Source organism: Dipodomys ordii, unplaced genomic scaffold (assembly GCF_000151885.1).
Source record: "Dipodomys ordii isolate 6190 unplaced genomic scaffold, Dord_2.0 Scaffold41, whole genome shotgun sequence".
NCBI lineage: Eukaryota > Metazoa > Chordata > Mammalia > Rodentia > Heteromyidae > Dipodomys > Dipodomys ordii.
The window spans coordinates 1,835,925-1,857,634 of NW_012267257.1; the positions used below are offsets into that span (position 1 = coordinate 1,835,925).

The window sequence follows — 21,710 nt, forward strand, 5'->3', positions numbered from 1 at the left end:
TACTTTATACACTCTTCAAATATGAATGTGTGTATGTATGTGTGATGCATATCCAAAGCCAAGTGTTTTAAACTTAACTGGCACTTTCTTATAGAACTATCATCCACAGCATCCTTTTTTGATGTGTGTTTGTCAGTACTAGTGTCCTTGCTTAGCTTATTTTGCCCAAGGCTGGCACTACCCCTGGAGCCATAGCTCTATTTCCAGCTTTTGGCTGGTTAATTGAAGGTTAGACTCTCTGAGTTGTTCACCCAGGCTGGCTTTGAACCTCAATTCTCAGATCTCAGCCTTCTGAGCAGCTAGGATTACAGGCATTATCATATCCAGGAAACATGAGCAGTGGGTAGTACTCACAGCAAATGAAGTGTCATGTTGAGTCTCAGGGATACACAATGGTGTCTGAGAGCCTTTGGTTCCTATGGAACAGGAGTTGGCTCCCATCTGGAACCTGGGCAGTTCCACAAGACAGGAGAGAGGGAAGTTTCATTGTCCCAAATAGGCCAAGGTGTTTGGCTCTTTTCCCCATGTAGCCTTTTCCTCTCCAGAGCAGAAACCTGCCATACCAATGGCCTTGTTTAGTGCTCTGACTCAAAAGACAAAAGAGAGATTGTTTCATGATCCACAGGCCTTTTAAACAAGGTATTGCCCTGACTTGACAATTCCGTTCTCTTTAAAATAAGATCTTGGATATAGTTGCAGTCTACTGAATTCAACACAGCTCCCTACGATTCCTCCACTTTTGAGTGTGGTGTGGAGAGAATTGATTATTTAAAACCCTGTTTCTTGTTCTTCATCTCCTGCTAACTACTAGTGACTGAGCACAAATTCCTTGACTTCTAAAGCCAGATGATCTGGATTAATTCTGAGGTTTAAGGCAAATTACAAATCCTTTAGTCCTTAGCTTTTCTTCATCTTGTAAATGGGAAAAACAATAGCAATGATCATTGAACAATTTCAAGCATTCACCATGCACCAAACACTGTTCCTGGTGTACTGTAGGAATTGTATTGTATTCCTCATCCCCCATAGACTTAGATTCTAAAATGTGAGAGTTCATACAACTTCCCCACAGGTGCATGACTTAGAAGCGGCAGAGGTAGGACTTGAACACAGAACCCATGCCTTCCTTCTAGCGTTTAAATATGAAATGAGACAATAATAGTAACAGATGTAAAGTGCTTAGCATTCCCCCATTGCTTAACTTAAGGCTCCTTTTCCCCCCATCAATTAGAAAATATTTTATTGTTTTTGTAGAGGTGATGTACAGAGGGGTTATGGTTACATAAGTTGGGCGATGAGTCCATTTCTTTGTGAATCCTGCCACCCCTTCCCTTGCTCTCTCCCAGTTGCTCCCTCCCAGCTCCAATCACGAGTTGTATAGTTCATTTTCCACAGTGGCTGGTGAACACCTCTGGTATATTTGTTCACCCTCTGTCACACTTTTACTGTGCCCTCTTTATCCTCCCAAAGACCAATAAACTACCAAACAAGACAAAAGGAAAAGACAACAAAAACAGCGGCAGCAACAACACATCTTTCGTTTCCATTTCTTGGACTTCATTTTGTGAAATGTTATTTTATATGATCATATACACATTAACTTAGGGACTTTAATGTGGAGACCACACTTTGAATGAATAGGAGAGACCCAGATGATATAAAGATTTTATATCACACAGCACACCCAGAAGCTACAGTTGTACAACATTCAAGATGCTCGCGGATATAGAATGGAACACATGGAACCAATTCCTCTATTGGGCCCAGAGTGTTATCTGAACATATTTCCCAAGGGGACTTTGACTTGGTAAGATTTAGACAGTTAGACACAAGTTCCAAAGGGGCCACAGAGTGATGGAGAGATGATCACTGTGACTTATCTATACCGCCCCTCTGGGGTGTCAGTGGGGTCAGTTACAGAGGCTGAATTTACTGTCCCTTTAGGAAGTGGTTACCAGGAAGCCGTTGTTTAAGGTGAATATCAGGGGTGATGCTGGTCAAGAAGCATTGGATGTACAGTTTGACTTGTTGAATTGACACCCCTTGGTACAACTACTTAAAGGTAACAACAATAATCTGGATTATGCATGTTGAAGAATCGGGGTGAAGGGTAGACCTGGAAATGGATGTCAAGTGTTGGTGCGCCCTGCTTTTGGGTCTGACAAAGTCCAACTGATACTCAACATGGATACTGAGGTAATAGGAAACACCAAGAATAGCAAACATGAATTGGATGACAGCAAATGTTGATGTTATTATTCTTTTGTTCCTGAAAAGGCAAAAGACCCTTTCATCTCTTGGTAGGTGAAGGATGAGTTCCCCAAAGGAAAGCAATTTTCTGGAACATCGGTGTGTTTACCCTAATGTGTTATCTAATTGAATGAGTGGTAATGGGGTCATCAGAGGGGAGTGACATCTGCTTCACCTTATAACCCATCCTTATCCGTCGCCCTGCGGGGAGCTTCTCTGGTGTTCCCAAATGCATTTCCCTGGGATGTAATGAGAAGAGAGGGCTGAGGAAGGTTAAAGGGGGCCTGCATCAAGTACTCCATCCTTTGCCAACGTACAGGCTGGAGAAGGAATGAAGCCTAGAGATGGAGATACTGAAGAATCCCACCCCAGCACTCAGAGCAAAGCAGACATGGTGGAAAGACTAATAATCATGAAAGCAGTTGAGCACTGCTGCAGCCAAAGGGAGGCATTTCCTAGGGTATGTCTGGATACGTTTGTAAGCTTGTCACTGGAATTCCCTGTCGACCCATGTCACCTCAATCACTATCAATAACATTTTACATCCAAACGGTAGCCCCAAAATAAGATCCGAAAACATAAAGATACTACGTTTATATGAAGTAAGAGCCGAGCCTTGCCTTGTAAGTACAGCGCAATGGGTGTTAATCAGAAGGTTAGCTCTTATGTGCAAAAATGCACATTTTAATTTGTGATTTGGGAAGAGGAAGACATTTGTTACTTCCTTTTCCTGGCTTTTCCCTTCCCAGATTCTGTCTCCTTTTTTTTTAACCTTCAGATGAATATGAATCTCTGCCTAAAACCAGCAGTTTTATAGCCTGAGTTAAATAATTCCCTGGTCAGCTGTCAGCCATTTTTTCATGGCTCAGATTTACTGCCCAGCCACTTTAGAATATTTTGGAAAGTAAAAGAAGTGGGGAACAGTGGGGCAGCGGTGGCTTACACTTACAATCTTTGCTACTTGTGAGGCTGAGATCTGAGGATCTTGACTCAAAACCAGCTGGGGCAGACAAATTCTTAAGACATGTATCTCCACTTAACCAGTAAAAATGCCCACAGAGAGTGTGGCTCCAGTAGATGAGCACCAACAATGAGTAAAAAAGCCAAATGAAATGCCATGAGTTCAATCCAAGTACTGACACAAAAAAGTTTGAAAAGAAATCATGGACAATCAGAAAAAAACATGAGAAAGTAAAAAGCTGTGTAACTGGTATAGAACATCAAATCTCAGTAGTAAAGCAATGCTTCAGGTCCTGGGTTCAATCTTTAGTGTGCCTAAAGGAATGTTTTTCTTTGAAATATTCAATGAAGACACTTATTAACACATACCATAGGCTCTGCTCGGTTCTCTTCCATCTGGTTGGTGACAAAAACAAGGAATATTCAAAACAATTTTAATTTTTTGGCAGTATCCGGGCTTTGACCTCATGACCTTGAGTTTACTAGACAGATGCTTCATTATTTGAGCCACACCTCTAGCCCTTTGTGCCTTAGTTTATTTTTCAGAGAGCCTCATGTTTTTGCCTAGTACAGCCTCATGCCTACTTTTTGTTGCTGTTGTTATTTGAACTTGCTAAGAAGGTGTTATATTGCTGAACCAGACCTACATCCTCCCCAGCCTTGTTTGGTGAGTTCAGGTCTTATTAACTTATTTCTTTTTCTTTTCTTTTCTTTCTTTCTTTCTTTCTTTTGTTTGTTTTTTGCCTGAGGTTGCCTAGAACAGTGGTCTTTCCAGCCGAGTACCTGTGTTTAAAGGAAACAATTTCCTACCTTCCTTCCTGCCTCCCTCCCTCCTTCCTTTCCTTTCCTTTCCTTTCCTCTTTCCTTTCCTTTCCCCTCTCTCCCTCCTTCCTTCCCTCCCTCTCCTTCCTTCCTTCCTTCCATCTTTGGTGTTAGGAGTTATCCTTAAAGCAACTTTGTCAAGCAGGTTCTCTACCCTTTGAGCCACCTTTTCAGTCCCTTTTTACATTGGTTTATGCCCACAGTAGCTGGGGTTACGATCCTTGTACTTGTGTTTCCTCTTGTCACTAGGGTGATAAGCATAAACTCACCACTGCACTTAGCCACTGTGCTTCCCCTCTAGCTGGAATCACAGGCATGGATGACTATGCCCAGCCATGGGTTCAAATGGAGTACTCAGGCTGGCTTCAAACTATGATACCCCAACCTTTGCCTTTAAGCCAGCTAGACTTAGAGAGGCTTGAGCCACTCTGCCCAGCAACAGAAAACAATTTATTTTAAAAAGAGCTCAAAATTGTTCAGGCATATGTAATGTATCAAATGGTTTTGATTACTGTTTGGCTTCCTAGACTACTTTTTCTAATCTCGAGTTAGTTCCAGCCAGTAACTTGCCAAGTATCCAACAGAGAGAGCCTTTAGGCAGTAAATGGTTTTGTCCTCTTTCACCCTTTTCCCAGTTCCTAGCTTTTTACCATCCTCAATGAGGGCAGGGTGGTGGAAGGGGGAAATGGAGATGGAGATGTGAAAGGAGGGAGATAAAGATGGGGTTAAAGAGTTAAAGATTAAGGTGGGGTTTTGTTAAAAACCAAGGCATCATTTGCACATATAACCTACTTTCCTCTTGTTTGTGATGGATAAATGAAAATGACCATTTTTATCTATGGCTCTTGATGGAAATAGCTTAGGAAAGGAACAATCTATTATTATTCTTAATATCATACTTTGGCAGAATAATTGTGAGGAAAAGGTTGTAGCGCCATTGCTCAAAAGATTTTCTTATCCCAGAATAAATTTGCTGTATTTTCAAACCATACCTCATCCATCAGCCTGCCAAGATAGGCAAGATAGGCAAAGTACCTGCCCCCATTTTTAAAACCACAATACTCTATCTGTCTAAGCAAGCAAAGCCAGACTACTGAAGAGTTGGCTGAAAATCTTGTAACTTGAAGAATTAAGCATGTAAATATAAGGAGAAGGTAAATAGCCAGTCCTCAAAATTAAACAAAAGCTTTTTTTTTTTTTTTTTACAAATTTAGGGAAATGACTGTTCCTTTCAAAGAATGCATGAACCAAAGAACTGAATTCTATAAAACATTGATCTCTTCCAAGTAGAACTCGAAGCTAATTGTGTGGTTTTCATTCCACTGCTTGTTGAGATAATTTAGATTCATTAAAAAGCAAAGTGTTCTGGTTTTGAGGTTTTATGATGCTCAGTCTCTTTTCTTTGCCTCAAAGCCAGTAATTGCATTTTAGCTGTTGTGCTGTTGTGGATAGGAGATCATCTGTTTTAGTGTCTGCCTGCTGCAATGCGCACATACATACAAGTTTCCAAGGCCATGTTTAGAAAATTATACAATCAATTCTGAGTTATGCATTTTATCTAATTACTCCTCCCAGGATCTGGGTTTATTGCTCCAGATAACATTTGTGTTTTAAGGAATTGTGAGCACGTTTCCCATAGGATAGAAATTAATTTATTACAACTTAATGGAAAGTACAATCAGCTTAATGGCTCATTAAGCTCGTGTTCTTGAATTTGCAGATGGAGAGTCAGTGTCTTCCTGTTACTGATTACTCTTTCCCACCCTGCTTTCTTGGGGTCTCTGCTTCAGTGGTTCTTACACGCAGTAGTCATTGTGACATTTTCCACCAATTTTGTTTTGAACATCACAATTTATTGAATTATGTGGAAAATATATTTAGATGTGTAGCAATTATTATATTGTGTCATTACTTAGTCATTTATTCACTGTTCAAATTGGAATTTAGCTGATGAGCCCTGATCAAATGACTGAAGAACCAGATTTTTTTTTTTTTTTATTAAAAGGGTTGGCTGTTTTTTTTTTTTTTTTCATTCATTTCCCATGGCTGCCATAAGAAAGACCAACAAAGTTGATGACTAACAATAACAGAAATTTGCTCTCTCACAGCCTGGAGGCCAGACTCTACACTCCATTTCCTGGGCCTAAACCACAGTGTCAGCAGGCTAAGTGCCCTCTGCAGACTCTGTAGGAGATTTCTTCCTTCCCTCTTCGAAGTTCAGTGACTACTACAGCCATATTCAGTGTGTCACTGCTCCAACTCTTAACTCCACAGTCATGTGGCCGTTCCTCCTCTCTCTTTGTAAATCTTCCTCCTTTCTCCTTCTTGTATGGAGGCATGTGACTGCAGTGGGACCCACTTAATCTTTCAATCTCAGGATCATTAATCTAATTAAATCTGTAGAGTCTTTGCAATATAAGAGAACATCAACAAGTCCTAAGAATTAGGAACATACCTTTGTGAAACATTTTTTTTGCTTTTAGCCTATCACACTCAAGTGTACTAACAAAGACAAGGTGTTTCATACTCCCTGCTGCTCTTTCCTAAGTATCACCTTTTGGTATGGTTTTGTTTGGTAGTTTTATTAAAAGCTCTACACAATTATAATGGCATGAGGTCTGTCAGAATCCATTGTATAAATTTGGGTTGGAGCTGGATGACAATGAGTCAGGCCTGGAATCCTAGCTACTCAGTTGGTGGAGATCTGAGGATTGTGGTTTGAAGCCACAGCAGGAAAGTCAGTGAGACTCTTATCTTCAATTCACCACCACCACCACCAAATTAAAAAAAATATGGTGGAGCTATGGCTCAAGTGGTAGAGAGTTTTAGCCTTGAGTGAAGAAGCTCAGGAACAGGGCCCCAACCCTGAGTTCAAGCCTCAGGACTGGCACAAAACAAACAAACAAATACGTTTGAACTTCTCTTTCATGAAGCACATTACAAGGATATGTTGCTGGATCCCTACATAGGGTTGTGCAGAGATTGACTACAACTCGTGGATAATTATTTGGATCAGATATTCAGTTGCTAGAGATTCAATAGCTATCCATTTCCAAATATCACCACTGAGGAAATTAAGTTTCCTAAAATGCTTCTTCTCTTTATTCCACCAAAAGGAACTTAACCTAGCCTTGGCTTTATTTTGCCTGAGTCCTAGGTGCTCTTTAACTGATGGCATCCTGGTCTGCCCTGGATCTCTTTTGTAAATTTTGATTCCACTGAGCCTAACTGTTTTCTGCAGCCATGGTGGTGCGGGTCCTGGTAGAAAGGAGGAAGAACTCCCAGAGAAGAATCATTTCTCTGATCTTATCTTTAAGGAACAGGGGATCTTGATGTCTTCAGAGCATTAGTGTGTAGGGCTTTTTGGTTAATTCTCATGGAACCTTAGTGACTTTGTCTTCTTAAATGATTTGGCTGTCTGTACTCTTCTTTACTAATGATAGTTTTTTTTTGGTGGTGGTGGTGTTAGTTCTCTTTCTTTTGCTGTCTTGTTCAGACCTGTGCACTTGAACAAAGCTTTCATATTGTGAAGAACCAAATGAGTAGATTCTCTGTCTTGGTCTCTCCTTTCCTTGAGATATTTTGGTGTTCTCTTCAATGAGAAGAGAATTCCATGGAAATTCCAATGCTCTGTTTGACATTGAAGCCACGGTGGGAAAGCACAGGAGAAAGACTGGTCATAGGGAACTGTATATGGAAAGACTGCAGAATGAAGATGCTCTCCTAAGTGTCCAAGCCCTGCCTATGGGCTAAGTTTGCCCACTTCATTTTCATTGCCCTCAGTTCTGTCCACGTGTACTTTTATGGATGTTTGGAACATTTTTAGTAAAAAGTCATCAGATTCCATGCAGTCATTGATTCCATTAAGAATGATGTATTTAAGTTCCTGCTTCATCTCTGGATTCATTCAAGACCATTCAAAATGGTGATTCTCAGCTCTATAAATCTATGTTTAAAGCTTTTCTTTTAAACAGATGTAGGCAGACATCTGTTAGTTACCTTGGATCCCTCAAAAGGTGAAAATTCATTTTCCTTTAATCCCACCCTCTTTTCCCTAGGGTCTTATGGGTCACTACTTGATTAAAAATATCACTAATGTAGAAGAACTGGAATACTTGCTTAATTGGCCATTTGTAAAAAAAAATAGTCTATAGAGCTGGGTATAGGTGACTTACACATATAATTCTAGCTACTCAGGAGGCTGAGATTTGAGGATTTTGAGGTATGACTCAAGTGGTAGAGTGCCATCTTTAAGCAGAAAAAGCTGCATAACAAAAGCTTGAGGCCCTGAGTTTAATTCCCAGTACTGCTGCATATGTGTATATGTGTATACACACAAACACACACATGCACATACACACAGTGGGTAGCATGAGCTGTCTGAGTTATTCCAAGTCTGGACAAGCTCTTTCCAACCAATTGTCCTGGTCTAGCCAGGCTACCAAGTGACACTGGTCTGCCCTAATTATACTTGCCAATTGCCTTTTCCCATTACTAGTCTCCTTCAGTGTCTAGAATCTCGCTTTTCACACTGTCAACTGAGCTCTTGATAGTAGAAAAAGCAAGAACTGCAAAGGAGTTTGAAATGAGATTCTCATGCTATTTACATTTTCTGTGCCTTGTTTTTCTCAGTCTGTTAAGTAGGCATAAAAAGACCCCATTACATCAAAATAAAATAAATTATATACAAAGCCATATGGTTTGTCTTACCATTTGTATTCAGGGCTCTAGTAAAACTTAGGTATTTACATTATGCTTCTGTTAAATAGATATGTAAGAAATATCTTGGATTGCCTTATTCATATTGTTTTATGATAAACTTTGTAAAACATTTTTAAGCAGTCTGTTTGTTCAAGAAACAAATATTTATTAAATTGCCTAGTAGAGAATGGTGAACAAGTATTTATTTACAAAACAACTAGAAGTCAGCTTCCAAAATATGTGCCAAGATTCCAGTCTACAAATCCCCTCATTTTTATGAGAAAACATTAACTTCATTACATATGCTTTAGAACTTTCTGATTGCTTAGTTTTTTCTTGCTATGATTTACTATAAAAGATTGGTATTGTCTCCCATCTTAACTAGAATCTCCTGATGTCCATTAGTGAGGACTTCAGTGTTTTCCTGAGAGACCCAGACATGCCTCCAGAGCCTGCCATTTTGAATGTTGGTATGGAAATAAAGAGGCCAGGTAAAATGAATATCTATAAATGAGATATTTAAATGCACAAATATTCTATATCTTAAGGCACAGAGAGATTAAATGATTTGCACCAAGACCAAAGAATTGAAAACGCGTAGCATTTAGTTTTGAATTGGGGACTGATTAATCTTCTGCTTCCATTTTCATGTCGGTAAATGTTCCTTTCTTTCTTGGAGGAATAAAAACTGTATTTCTGGCAGTTGGTGCCAAAAAAGCCCCGGTAAAGTTTTATGGGACAAATTTTTATAGGACAAAAGGTTTTCATTACAGGGCTGGAGCCTTGGCTTCTGTATCCAACTCAGCAACTCTGATTGGTTCTTCTCTAAGCTTCTCAGCACAATTTTGTCTATAAATTATTACACCCATCACAGAAAAGTCAGTGGGGCCCCAGGCTTTCTGTAAGACAAATCTCAATCTTTAGCATCTGACAAATATTCCTGGTGATTCTACAGAAATCAGAATAGGGACATAGAAAGTTTCAAGTTCAGAAATCCCAGAGTTATTATGGTATTATCCCTTCAAAAAAAGGTATCACTATGAAAAGTTTTAAGATTGAGACTATGCATAGGCACTCATTCATGGGCATTAGAGGCTCAGTCTACATATGCTGGGTTATCAGAGAAAAGGGAGTGTTGGTCCTTTCTTAAAGCTGATATACAGAAGAATACCACAAGAATTATCTTAATTAAAAAAATAACCTTGTAGTCTGAGGTGTTATAAAAATGACACATTGCCGGAAGTATGAATAGTTCTTTATAACCAGATTTACTTTATCATTCTCTACAGACAGACAGCCAGACACACACACACACACACACACACACACACACACACACACACACACACACTTTTCTGAAATTTTGAGTCTGTCAAGCTGCGAGTCTACTTCTGGCTTTTTGGTAGTTAATTGGAGGCAAGAGTTTCTTGATTTTCTTGTGCAGACTGGCTTTGAACCACATTCCTCAGATTTCAGCCTCCTGAGTAGTTAGGATTTCAGATGTGAGCCACTGGCACCTGGCTGTAGCCAGTGTTTTAGGATTCTTGCCTGAATTTGCCTGAACTGTGATGACTGTACTAGTTGCCAAATGATAATTGTTCTCATTTTGTATTTCTTGCTAAAGTTTTTAGTTGGAGTTTTATACCACTGGTTTTTTTAATGGAACTCCAGAAAGACTCCTTCTGTGACAGAAAATATATGAAGTAATCTAAGTTCATAGGAAATAAAAATCTCCACTTTCTCTCTCTCCCAAATCTTAGAGCACAGGTTTTTTGACTAAGTAACATATTTACTCATGTTTAATACTGTGGAAATATGCCATGTTATTGGAAGGCTATTTTCATTTTGGGGTGACAAAATGCCTACCTTTCTTGAGATGCTTGTCTCCTCAGGTTTACTCTATAGTCTCATGAAGTCCTGGTCTCATTCTTTTTTTTTTCCCCTGGGCCTTCCCTATCCATCCTTCTTTAGAACTTGGTCTAATGCTGAGAGGTTAAAACTCTCTTGTCAACAAGGAAGCCCACTCACTTGTCAACCTCTTTGTAGACAGGATTGGTAAGTGATATCCCTTCGGTCATCTTATTCTCTTCTACTTCTAACTCATCAGTTCAGTAGCTTTCTATCCAGTCTTAAAATCAAGACAATAAAGATCCACTTAATTCTATTATTTCCATTACTTTCCAATGCAAAATAAGTCAAGTTATTATTCACATTTCGTTTCTTACTCTTGAAATGCCTTAAAAAATAGAACCTGTAAGAGACATGTGTTTTACTAGGCTCTGGATGTACAAAGGTACATTTAAGACTACCCAGGTCTTTCCTCTGGAAGATTTCAGATCTTCAACTGTACCCACCCGTGAGCACTGTTCTGTTCCTGGAGCAATCACTCTCCTTACTACAGCTCTCAAAACATTATTCCAATCCAAAATATTATCCCAATAACTTCTTATGTATTTTGCAGAGGTGATAATTTTCACTTATACCAAAGAACCAGTGGACAAGAGTGGCTAGTTTCCAATAGAAAACCATTGGATTGGCTTAATAAACTATGTAACTGTCAAGTATTAAGAAACAATGTCAACATGATGGCTCATATCTGTAACCTTAGCTACTCAGGAAGTAGAGATCAGGAGGATTGCAGTTTGAGGTCAGCCTGGTAAAAAGTTTGTGAGATTCTCATCTTAGCCAATAGATGGGCCTGGTGTGTATGCCTTTCATCTGGAGTGGGAAACATAAATAGGAGGACTGTGGTCTAGTCCAGCCTGTAAAAAAGTGAGATCCTATCTCAAAAATAACTTAAGCAGGGGCTGGGAAGGTGGCTCAATGGTAGAGTGCTTGCCTTGCATGCATGAGGCTCTGGGTTCGATTCCTCCGCACCACATAAGCAGAAAAAGCTGGAAGTGGCGCTGTGGCTCAAGTGGTAGAGTGTGATCCTTGAGCTAAAGAGCTGAGGGACAGTGCCCAAGCCCAGAGTTCAGACCCTATGACCCACAAGGAAAATAAAATAAGCAAAAATGGCTGGAGGTGTGACTTAAATGGTACAGTGCCTGCCTACAAAAAAAAAAGAAAAAAAGAAATCTAGTTTCTTTTTCTTTCTTTCTTTTTTTGGGGGGTCCAGTCATGGGGCCTGAACTCTGGGCCTGTATATGCTGTCCCTCAGCTCTTCAGCTCAAGGCTAGCGCTCTACCACTTGAGCCACAGCACCACTTCCGGCTTTTTTCTTTTTGCTTATGTGGTGCTGAGGAATCGAACCCAGGGCCTCAAGCATGCAAGCAAGCACTCTACCACTGAGCCACCTTCCCAGCCCCAATTTCTTTTTCTTTATAGTATTATAACTTAAACAGAACAGTTTAAGCAGCTAGGAATCATTCTCTGGCACCAATTCCAGAGCACAGTCACCTGGTTCTCGGAGGAGGGATACATAATACATTTATGACTAATCAAATCTGTCATGAATCTGATATTATGAATAGAGATGGTAGGATTGCTAAATAAAACCAATTTATTTCCCAGGAACTGTTGGAGAATTCAGACTCTAGTTTTCATCAGAAATTACTGTTTTTGGAAAAGACAATCCAATTTCTGATTTCCAACACAAATTGGATTACTTTTAATTTAAGTAATTCAATTTTTCATGCATAATCTTATTTCTTTCTGACACAGTGTTTAGAGATGACATATTTTTTCCTTTTCACTTAAAAATTGTAAATGAGGATGGTAGGGGAAAAACAAAGGAGAGGGTAACAATGCTTGATAGGAAATGTACTCATTACTTTACTCATATAACTGTAATTCTTCTTAGAGTATCTTTACAATAAACTGTACATAAAAATTGTAAATGACAGAATTCCCTTGCCCTATCCTTGAGTGGTCTAAGGAACAAAGTTCTCAATGAATGGTTTTTGGACCTTCTGGGACAGAAACCTCATTTATATAGCAATATATTAGTCAAAAGACTTGATAGAACTCTGGTTCTTAGCCAGTATTGAACCAAAGCAATATATACCCAAAGATTAAAACATCTGTTAAGTAGTCCAGTATTTCCAATATTAATTTAATAGTTCTGTGAATGGTATGATAGCTTATGGTATAATAGCACTTTTGACCTAGACACTTGAATACTTTGACATAATCACACAAATTCAGACATGGTTATCACTGACAGGTATGAAAAGGTGTGACCGAAAGAAGTAAGAGTTAAATGTGTTGTCTGCGATGCTTTTTCTAGGGTCAGTTTTACACTTTCAGTCACTAACGTTTGAGAAAAGACTACCCACAGTGGGGTTGGTCAATAAAACACTGGAGTTAGGATGAACACTGACAAGCAACAGGTATTAAAGGCTTCTTTGAAAAAAATACATTGCAAGGTGGGGAAATTTGAATGTCAATGAGAAGAATAAGTGAAATATATCATACATTAGAATTAATAAATTTGTCATGATTCTAAAACAAGGCCAATGGTCATACCTGGATGTCAGAAAAAGAAGATGAACTCATTATTCTAAAACCAGGAACAGAAGGAAAAAGAATCAACATTTTTCTTACTTCTCTAACAAACAGCTAATGGGAGAAAGCTCTTCATAGTAGTAAATTAAGACATATTAAATTAAATTAAATTAAAACATATTCAGTGGTGAGGCAACCAAATATTACTGCACTTTGCAATGAAGTACAATGGGAAATATTTATAGTATATTGATATTAAAAATGTAATGATCCTTATTTAAGCCTGTAGATTTAACTACAGTATTTAGGAGATACAAGGGAGAAAGGAATATATTAAAAGCATCCTAGAGATGTACCCAGCATAATACAAACAATCCAATTGTCTCAGCAAACAGATTACAAGGAAAAAAATTAAAGAATGGAACCCATAGATGAAAAGAAAGCTGTGTAAAGTATTAAATGTGACTTATAGATGTCTAAGGATCTTGAATCAGGAACAATAAATGTGTTTTAATTTAAAAAGACACATACTAGATCAATTGAGAAATTTGAACACATTAGATATTTGATGGTATTAAGGAATTACAATATTTAGGTATAATAGCAGTTTTGTGGTTATGTTTTAAGAGTTATATATTTTATTGGTACTTACTAAATTGCAGCACACTATTAGTACTTACAAATTATTTACAGATGAAATAATTTGATTCAAAACAATTTATTGGGTAAAAAAGTAGATAGGAAAACACCTGAAACAAGATTGGCTGTCATTGATAATTATTGGAAATGTCTGACAGGTAAGTAGAGGTTTATTGTGCACTTCAACACAAATACTTTAATGCGTCAGTCATCTCATAGTCAATGCATTTTTTCTTTCTCAGATGAATCAATTTTAAAAGGAGAACTCTAGATTCTCTAAATACAAGTTACCACAGTTTTAATTACATGGATGTGTGCAATAATTCAAACAGGAACAATAAGTCCTGTTAGAAAATGAATGAGAATATATGATAATCTTGTGTTATTCTGGATGCCAGGGACTAGTTTTTCTTGTTGTCTGGCAGGTCAACGAAGGGCTAATATTATATCAGCACATGGCTCGTGAGAACACAGGTTGGACTGTGGAAGATTCTTTCACATTCACAATGTCCTTCCCACCAGCAGTTCTGGGTCCTGAAGAGTTCCATATTACCATTTCATATGAAATTAATGAGCCTGGTTGGCAGAGCCATCTGTTTGCAAATACAGGTAATGCTAGTAAGATCTGGTCAGTACCTTATCTGTATCCAAATAGGGACAATAAATCTTCCCACCCACCTTTTTTGCCAATGCCATGATATCAACTTTTGATATAAATCTGCTATGTTTGTTATATTGACCCCTTTCTCTGAGCCTCTTCTATTTCCTTTCATATTATTAGTTGTCTTGGGGGAAAACACCACCCTAACTTTAGGGAATTCTATTTGTACCTCCAAATGGGGATTTCACTGTTCCTTTGAAAACTGTTGATAGAAAATGAAAATGACAAATAGGGTAAATTCTTAGAGGGAAAAGGGGTTTTGAAAACTCAATGTGTTTCCATTGCAATAGAAAGTGTAGTAGACGAAGTTAGAAAACTAGCATAAATGAATCTAAGGATTTTTTTCTTAAAGTTCACTTACATTATTTTCATTATGTGTGTATCTGTATGTGTGTGTGTGTGCATGCGCGCGTGCATGCATATTTGTATTTAAACTGTACTAGTTTTTGCCTTTGGTAATTCTGGTACCTGAACAATCTAAGTGTTTAGAATAACCCATTAAGAGGCACATTTGAAAGAAAAAGCTTTATAATAGCATCTGAAAGTTCTAATAAAATGCTGTGCTGTCCCTATGTTTATGTTTGTTTTACTTAATAGGAGCAACTGTCAAGGAGGGAGACAAAGTTCTCATTGACCAGTCTAAGTTAGATGCTTCCAACCTCTTACTCCAATTACCTGAACTTCAGCGCTCTTCCTATGAAATATGGTACCAAGTTACATCCCTTCCTTACCATGGGACCATTATGGTTGGAGAAAGAAACATCACCAAAGGAAAACCCAATTTCTCCCAGTATATAATTAATAAATTTGGGATCCTATACCTTCATGATGACTCTGAATCACTGACTGATAACTTTACCTTTGCCGTTTGGCCAAACCAAAAAAGCAAGTCCATCACCAAGCCAGAGGGTGACTGTCTTGAAGAGATGTTTAAGATCACCATTTTTCCTGTCAATGACCAGGCACCAGAATTAAAGACAAAAGGGCTTCGGTTGGAAGTTCTGCAGGGCAGTAGGTTGGTTGTGGGACCTGAAATCCTGAAAGTGGAAGATCTAGACAGTCCTTCAAATGAAATCAGGTATATGATCATCCGTAATCCCAACAATGGCTTTTTGGCGATGGCTGACCATCTAGATGTGCCTGTTCACCATTTTACACAAGCTGATATTGATAACTCTCAGGTGTGGTTCATACAAGATGGAAGACCGTGTTCTGGAGTGTTCTACTTTAGTGTGACTGATGGAAAACACTGCCCTCTCTACAAGCTGTTCCACCTGGATGTCATTCCCGTCTCCATCACCCTCGTGAACCTCACAGATCTACTTCTCCCACAAGGTCAGACAACGGTTCCCATCACCAATGCTCACATATCGGCAGTGAGCAATGGGAACAGCTCTCATATAATCTACAGAATGACATGGCCACTCCAACATGGGCAACTGCTGATTGAAAACCAGGTGGTCACTAATTTTGGACAGGAGGATTTAGATTTGGGAAGACTCTTTTACCATATGACAAATCTCACAGCTTCAGAGGACCAGCTACACTTCTCATTGTTTACATCAGAAAGCAACCTGACAGGACAAACACTGGGCATTAGAGTGCAGCCTCTTCTGTGGGTTACATCAAACCTGAAAATTGTCAACAGAATAGCCCATCAGCTGAGGAGACAAGACCTCAGTGCAACTGAGCTTGCTAATCTGACTAACAGTGATCCTACATTTGAAGTGACAGAACCCCCTGTGCATGGAAGACTTATGCGAAGAGTAGTTCACAGCAATATGGCAGAAGATGCCACTCTGTTCACTCAGAAAGACATTGACCAGGGGCTGTTGGTGCTAGAATCATGTGCTAATCTAACAGGCACCGATATGCTAAATGACTCTTTTATTTTCTTGCTCAGGGCCGACTCTGTACAACCAGCAATAGGTTATCTCCCCTTCACCATTGTGCCACCTGATCCCTCACTTTTGCAAAGCATGACGACAGATGTTCCTTTATTGCTCACTGGAGATAACCTTGTAACCTCAGTTTTCTCTGAGAAACAGCCTGTGGTTTCTTCAGAAGCCATGACACAGATAGAACCTCTAGGGAATCTGACCCAGACCAGATGGCAGGGAGCAGAACCCTGGGGGCAGCACAATGGCAAAGAGCCAAGTGTGAATGACAAGGTCTCTCCCACCAGGATCATTTGGTTACCAGCTGCCACCAAAATCAACCCTGGGGCATCCACTCAGCCCAGGGAGAGCAGTTACCCCCCAATGGCCGTCATACCCCTGACTGCTGCGTTCCTCCTGCTAATAGTGACTGTAGTGGCCTTGTGTGTCTGGTTGCTGGGCCGGAAGGAAGAGACGGCAAAACCCCTACTTGAACCCCAGCTCAACCTAGAGCCCACAACCCCTAGCTGCAGACCAGAAAGGAGTGTAAGCATTCCCACTGTCATAGTGACACCCCTTCTAAGAAGTCCCAGCAGTCCCCCAGCCAGTCTGTTCAGTGTCCCACAATGTGAGCGAATGGCTTACCCAGCAGCTGAGCCAATGGAAAAATGTGCTACTTGGGAGTCATGGGTGAACCTGGATCCCGATATGGCCAAACTCTGCCGACAAACCAACCCGACACTGAAACACAACCAGTATTGGGTGTAGACGGAGGCTCTTCTTTCTTACTGACTACCTATTGTGTTTCAGGCAGTAGGATAGGCAGAACAATACAGAAATGCTGGTTGAAGCAAAGAAAGCCAGGCCTTACTATTCCCACTCAGTGCTCAGACATAGCCTTGTGGATAGGTAGTCATCTGACTCTCTACAATGCTGGTCAGCTTTGCATAGTGGGCATTGCATACCCTTCTCTAGATCAGACTTGTATACTTAAGTTTTTGTAAGTATTTCAACCATTTACCAAGGTGGTACTGAACATTGGTGGCCCCACTGAGAACAGCAATATTAACTTGGGATACAGAGTTTAAAAAGTGAGGCTTTGGGTATTTTCCATAGAGTATTTTCTGCATTAGTCAACAGGAAGTGTAAGAATTGCCTCAGCAGCAGATGTGATTTATAACATCAATGTGTTTGCCAATGTAATGTTTATCTGCAATGTCTTTTCCTCCTTGGACCCCCCTCCCCATCCCCGGGTTTGGTTTCCCTAATGCAGGAAATGACTTGCTGCTCCAGAAAGTGAGACAGTCTGACCTTCTTCGAAGCTCTTCACTGAATCTATTGTGTTTCCTCAAGAGAATTGTCTATTCAGATGGTTAAAACCAAGCTGAGTTTAGTAGAAATATTCTTTGATGCCCTAAAGAACAGAAAAGTTTGCTTTTGCTTTACAATGAATTGAAGTGACATGTTTGTGTTTGTATTTGGATTGCCTAATTGAGCCTGACATTTGTTGACTAAGCATTAATTTGTGTAACTGTAAAATGAAGATATTAGTACTTGTATTAGGAATGCTATAGGCTGAAAATCACAAGACATCCACTATAAGTGTTTTAGATTGGGGGTTGGCAACGTTTTTTCTGAAACATAGTCAAGATTTTAGGCTCAGTGGGTCACATATGGACTCTGTCATCAATTATTTTTTATTTTATTTTATTGTAAAGATGCTGATTACAGTTATATGAGTAAGGTAATGAGTACTTTTCTTGTTGTGCATTGTTACTCCTCTTTTGTTTTTCTCCTACCATCCCTTCCCTTCCCTTCCCCCCATCTCTCCCCCCCAAAGTTTTAAAGTTCATTTCCAACATAGTGTCTTGTGTATCATTGTTGCAATGGGTCATCCCGTGTCCTTGTTTCAGCGCTTTGTTATTCCCCTTCCCCACCCCAAATTATATATATATATATATATATATATATATTATATATATGGTACCAAAATCAAGTACAGTGACAACAGGGGATATACCATAGCGGGGAAGAACATACAAAAGAAAACCTTTAAAATGTAAAACTTCTTAATTCTTAGATTTGACCTATAGACCATAGTCTATATTGCCAGTTTAGGCAATAAAAACATTAAATAATCAATTATCTTAACTAATGGGCATACTGGATGCAGACATCCAAGACAGATAAAAGATTGAAGGGATGAAGTTCTTGTTTTCTTTCTTCCACTTTCCTTAAACCACTAGCCCTTCATTCTTTTGTCCAATGGCAAGATAGCTTCCATAGCTCCAAGCCATACAACCACATTCAAGGCAGAAATTGCAATGAGGTAAACAAAATATGGCAAAATGTCTTTTTCCTATAGAGTTTCTTGTTTATTACTACCATCATCACCATTGTTATTACTACTACTACTACTACAACTACTACTACTATTTTAATCTTAGAAAGGGAGTTACTTCCAAACATTTTTTCCCTTTTATGAGCATTTCCTTGAACTAGTCAACACAATTCTCATCCTTCTGCAGCCACCAGCAAGGGAAATGGGATTCTCCTGAGTGATTATCCCTTCCAGGCCAGAGAGGCTACCGCATTTGAGATCAGTGGTTCACCACTGTGTAATGAGAGAATGAAGCGATAACAATCAGGCAGTATAGGATTTTATTAAAATACTTTTCAAGTATTTAGATACTTGGCAAACAAAGATTTTTGGGTTTTCAAATTGGTGTCTATTTCAGTGTTTTCTTTTTATGTTTTGATGATTTTCTTAAAGCCTCAAATGGATGGATGTTCTTGCAGTGGAGATGTTCCCCACTGAGATGGGGTGACTATGAAGGGGGAATATACACAACTCCAAGGCAGTTAGTGGTGATTGGAGTTATTTTTGGTTTCCAAAAATGCTGGGAGAAGGTGTTTCTTGCATCTAGTGCACAGAGACTAAGTAGGCTGCCAAATATCCAACAACACACAGGACAGATCCCATCAATTATCTAGTTAGTCCCAGTTATCAGGATTGTGGAGATTAAGAAGCCCTGGTTTAAATATTAAAAAAAAGAGTTTTATTATATCACTGATAAAGGCTTAGTAAAGTCATTACTAGCCCTAGGCAAAAATTGTTTTCTAAAAATAGAGTGGACTGGTGGAGATTCCACAGTATGTTTGAAACTCTGGCTAATAATATACGCCTGGATACTCTTTTAAAGAAGATGTATTAAAAACGAAACACAACTTGACAACAGATTTATATCTATGTATTCTTGGTTCTAGGGAAAAGATTATCTTATGTTAACAGGAGAACACATCAGGAAAAAAAATGAGCCAGAATATTTAGTGAGGTGAAAGTGAGGGCAAGATTCCTTGAAGTTTCATGCCTCTGATAGGCTTCTTACAGAAAATGCTTATTTTCCTCACACTGTCTCTTTTCTGCTTCTCTAGGTGACACATTCTCTCCCAGCCCAACTTTAACTGTTCTTTGTGACACCAGATATCACCATCCACAGATTAAATGGCAGCATAACATATACGTAGAGACAGCCACAGATGCCTTAGCTCCTTACTTGGCATCTCTGTCTGTGATAACTGTTGACAGCTGACTTCTCTGTCCTTCAAAATGCTTCTCTCCTGTGTTTATGGGTTTCTGAATTACTGATTTATGAGTTGCCCATTTCCAGTATTTTTGTTTTAGGAAAGATGATGGATGAGAGTCCTAACTCAAGGTTGGTTTGATCCATATGCAATTCCCAATTGTTCTGAGTTTTGTTATAATCTAGGAGCCCCTTAGGGAGCAGTGAGCAGTGTGATATAGGGACCACACACCCAGAGCAAGGCTGAGGAGCATCTTTCCCTCTCACAAGAGAATTTTTCTCCCCCTTAACTAGGCCATGCCTGCTCTTTGTGTGAGAGCCAGACATCCTTGGCTCAGTGAGCATGCTGACTTCCTCCTTGCCTCTGCTCTAAAGTCTGTGGAGCTGGTATTACCAGCCTGGCCAAACAAAAAGTCTGCCTTTTTTGTTTGTTAAATTTGCAACAAATAAAATTGATACCCATCATAAAAGAACACACACATAAGACACTTGAAGATCAGAATTTCCATTTTTGTTTGCAAGTGTGCAAAGAACTGCCTGAGATTCAAATGTCAAACTTCATCCATCAAAAAAAGTAATTAATAGAGTTTGGAAAGTTTTCTTCCACAGACCCTGGAATATACTACTGATTAACAGATGGGTTCCATTAAAAGGAAACAATGTCAACCATTTGGTGCTGGCTCAAAGAAAGCACAAATAAAAAGTTTTTGGAAAAGGCTTTTCAGAAATTGAGGTTCTAGAAATTGAAATAAGTATGAGGTGGTTTCTCCCATAGGCAGACATGAGTTTCAACTTTTGTCTTAATTAATTCACCACATCATAAAAAATGATCAGCCCGGCACCCAGTGGCTCACGCCTGTAATCCTAGCTACTCAGGAGGCTGAGATCTGAGGATGATGGTTCAAAGCCAGCCTGGGCAGGAAAATCCATGAGACTTTTATCTCTAATAAACCACTCAGAAAACTGGAAGTGGCACTGTGGCTCAAGCGTTAGAGTGCTAGCCTTGAGCTGAAGAGCTGAGGGTCAGTGCCCAGGCCCAGAGTTCAAGCCCCATGACCAGAAAAAAAAAACAAGCGGATGATCAGTACACTAATAAATATATACTTGAGATTAATATCAGAAGAGTGGCTGATGACTGGGAATGGATGGTCTTTTATTTTTCTCCAATCATCTACAAGTACCTTATCAGGAGACCTTGGCAGATTCTACCCTTCAGTTGTCCCTTCTTGAACAACTGAATGCATTTCCTCATAGCCTTGTGTGAGTAACTCAGCTCTTCAGATATCTGAAGCTGAAATGGACACATTTGATGATAATATGTGATGATTGTATATCAGATGATGTTCCCTGAATTTAAGGATAAGACAAAGCTACCCACCTAATACTTCAGAGGAATCATAATTAGTAATGAAATTCAGCTTGCATAAGGAGAGCTGTGGGTTTGAAAGTAGATACAGAACCACTGTTTTGCTAGACACTCCCTTCTAAAAAAGTGTCTGTCCTATCTGATCTTCAAGAATTGCACACATGTGCCAGACCGATGAGGATATAAGAGAAGGAGGACAAGGAGAAATGGGGCTTAGGAAAGGGTTTTATGATTGCACTTGAAGTGCTAAGGGGCACATGCTGTCCGTGCAGGGGCGCAGCATTATGTATTCTGTTTTTGTTTTTTGCCAGTCCTGTGGCTTGAACTCTGGGCCTTGGCACTCTCCCTGAGCCTCTTTTGCTTAAGACTAGCGCTCTATTACTTGATCCACAGTGCTACTTCCA

The 21,710-nt window shown here is 39.4% G+C and overlaps 1 protein-coding gene across 1 annotated transcript in view; it reads left to right on the forward strand.

Annotated features, from left to right (window-relative positions):
- LOC105987294 (chondroitin sulfate proteoglycan 4-like) overlaps nt 1-17,124 on the forward strand; it is a 56,984-nt gene extending 39,860 nt beyond the window's left edge. Inside the window, exons 8-9 of the mRNA XM_013018508.1 lie at nt 14,244-14,427; nt 15,077-17,124. Coding sequence (XP_012873962.1) covers nt 14,244-14,427; nt 15,077-17,124 — 2,232 coding nt within the window. The remainder of the gene's footprint in view (nt 1-14,243; nt 14,428-15,076) is intronic.
- Nucleotides 17,125-21,710: the final 4,586 nt, after the last annotated feature.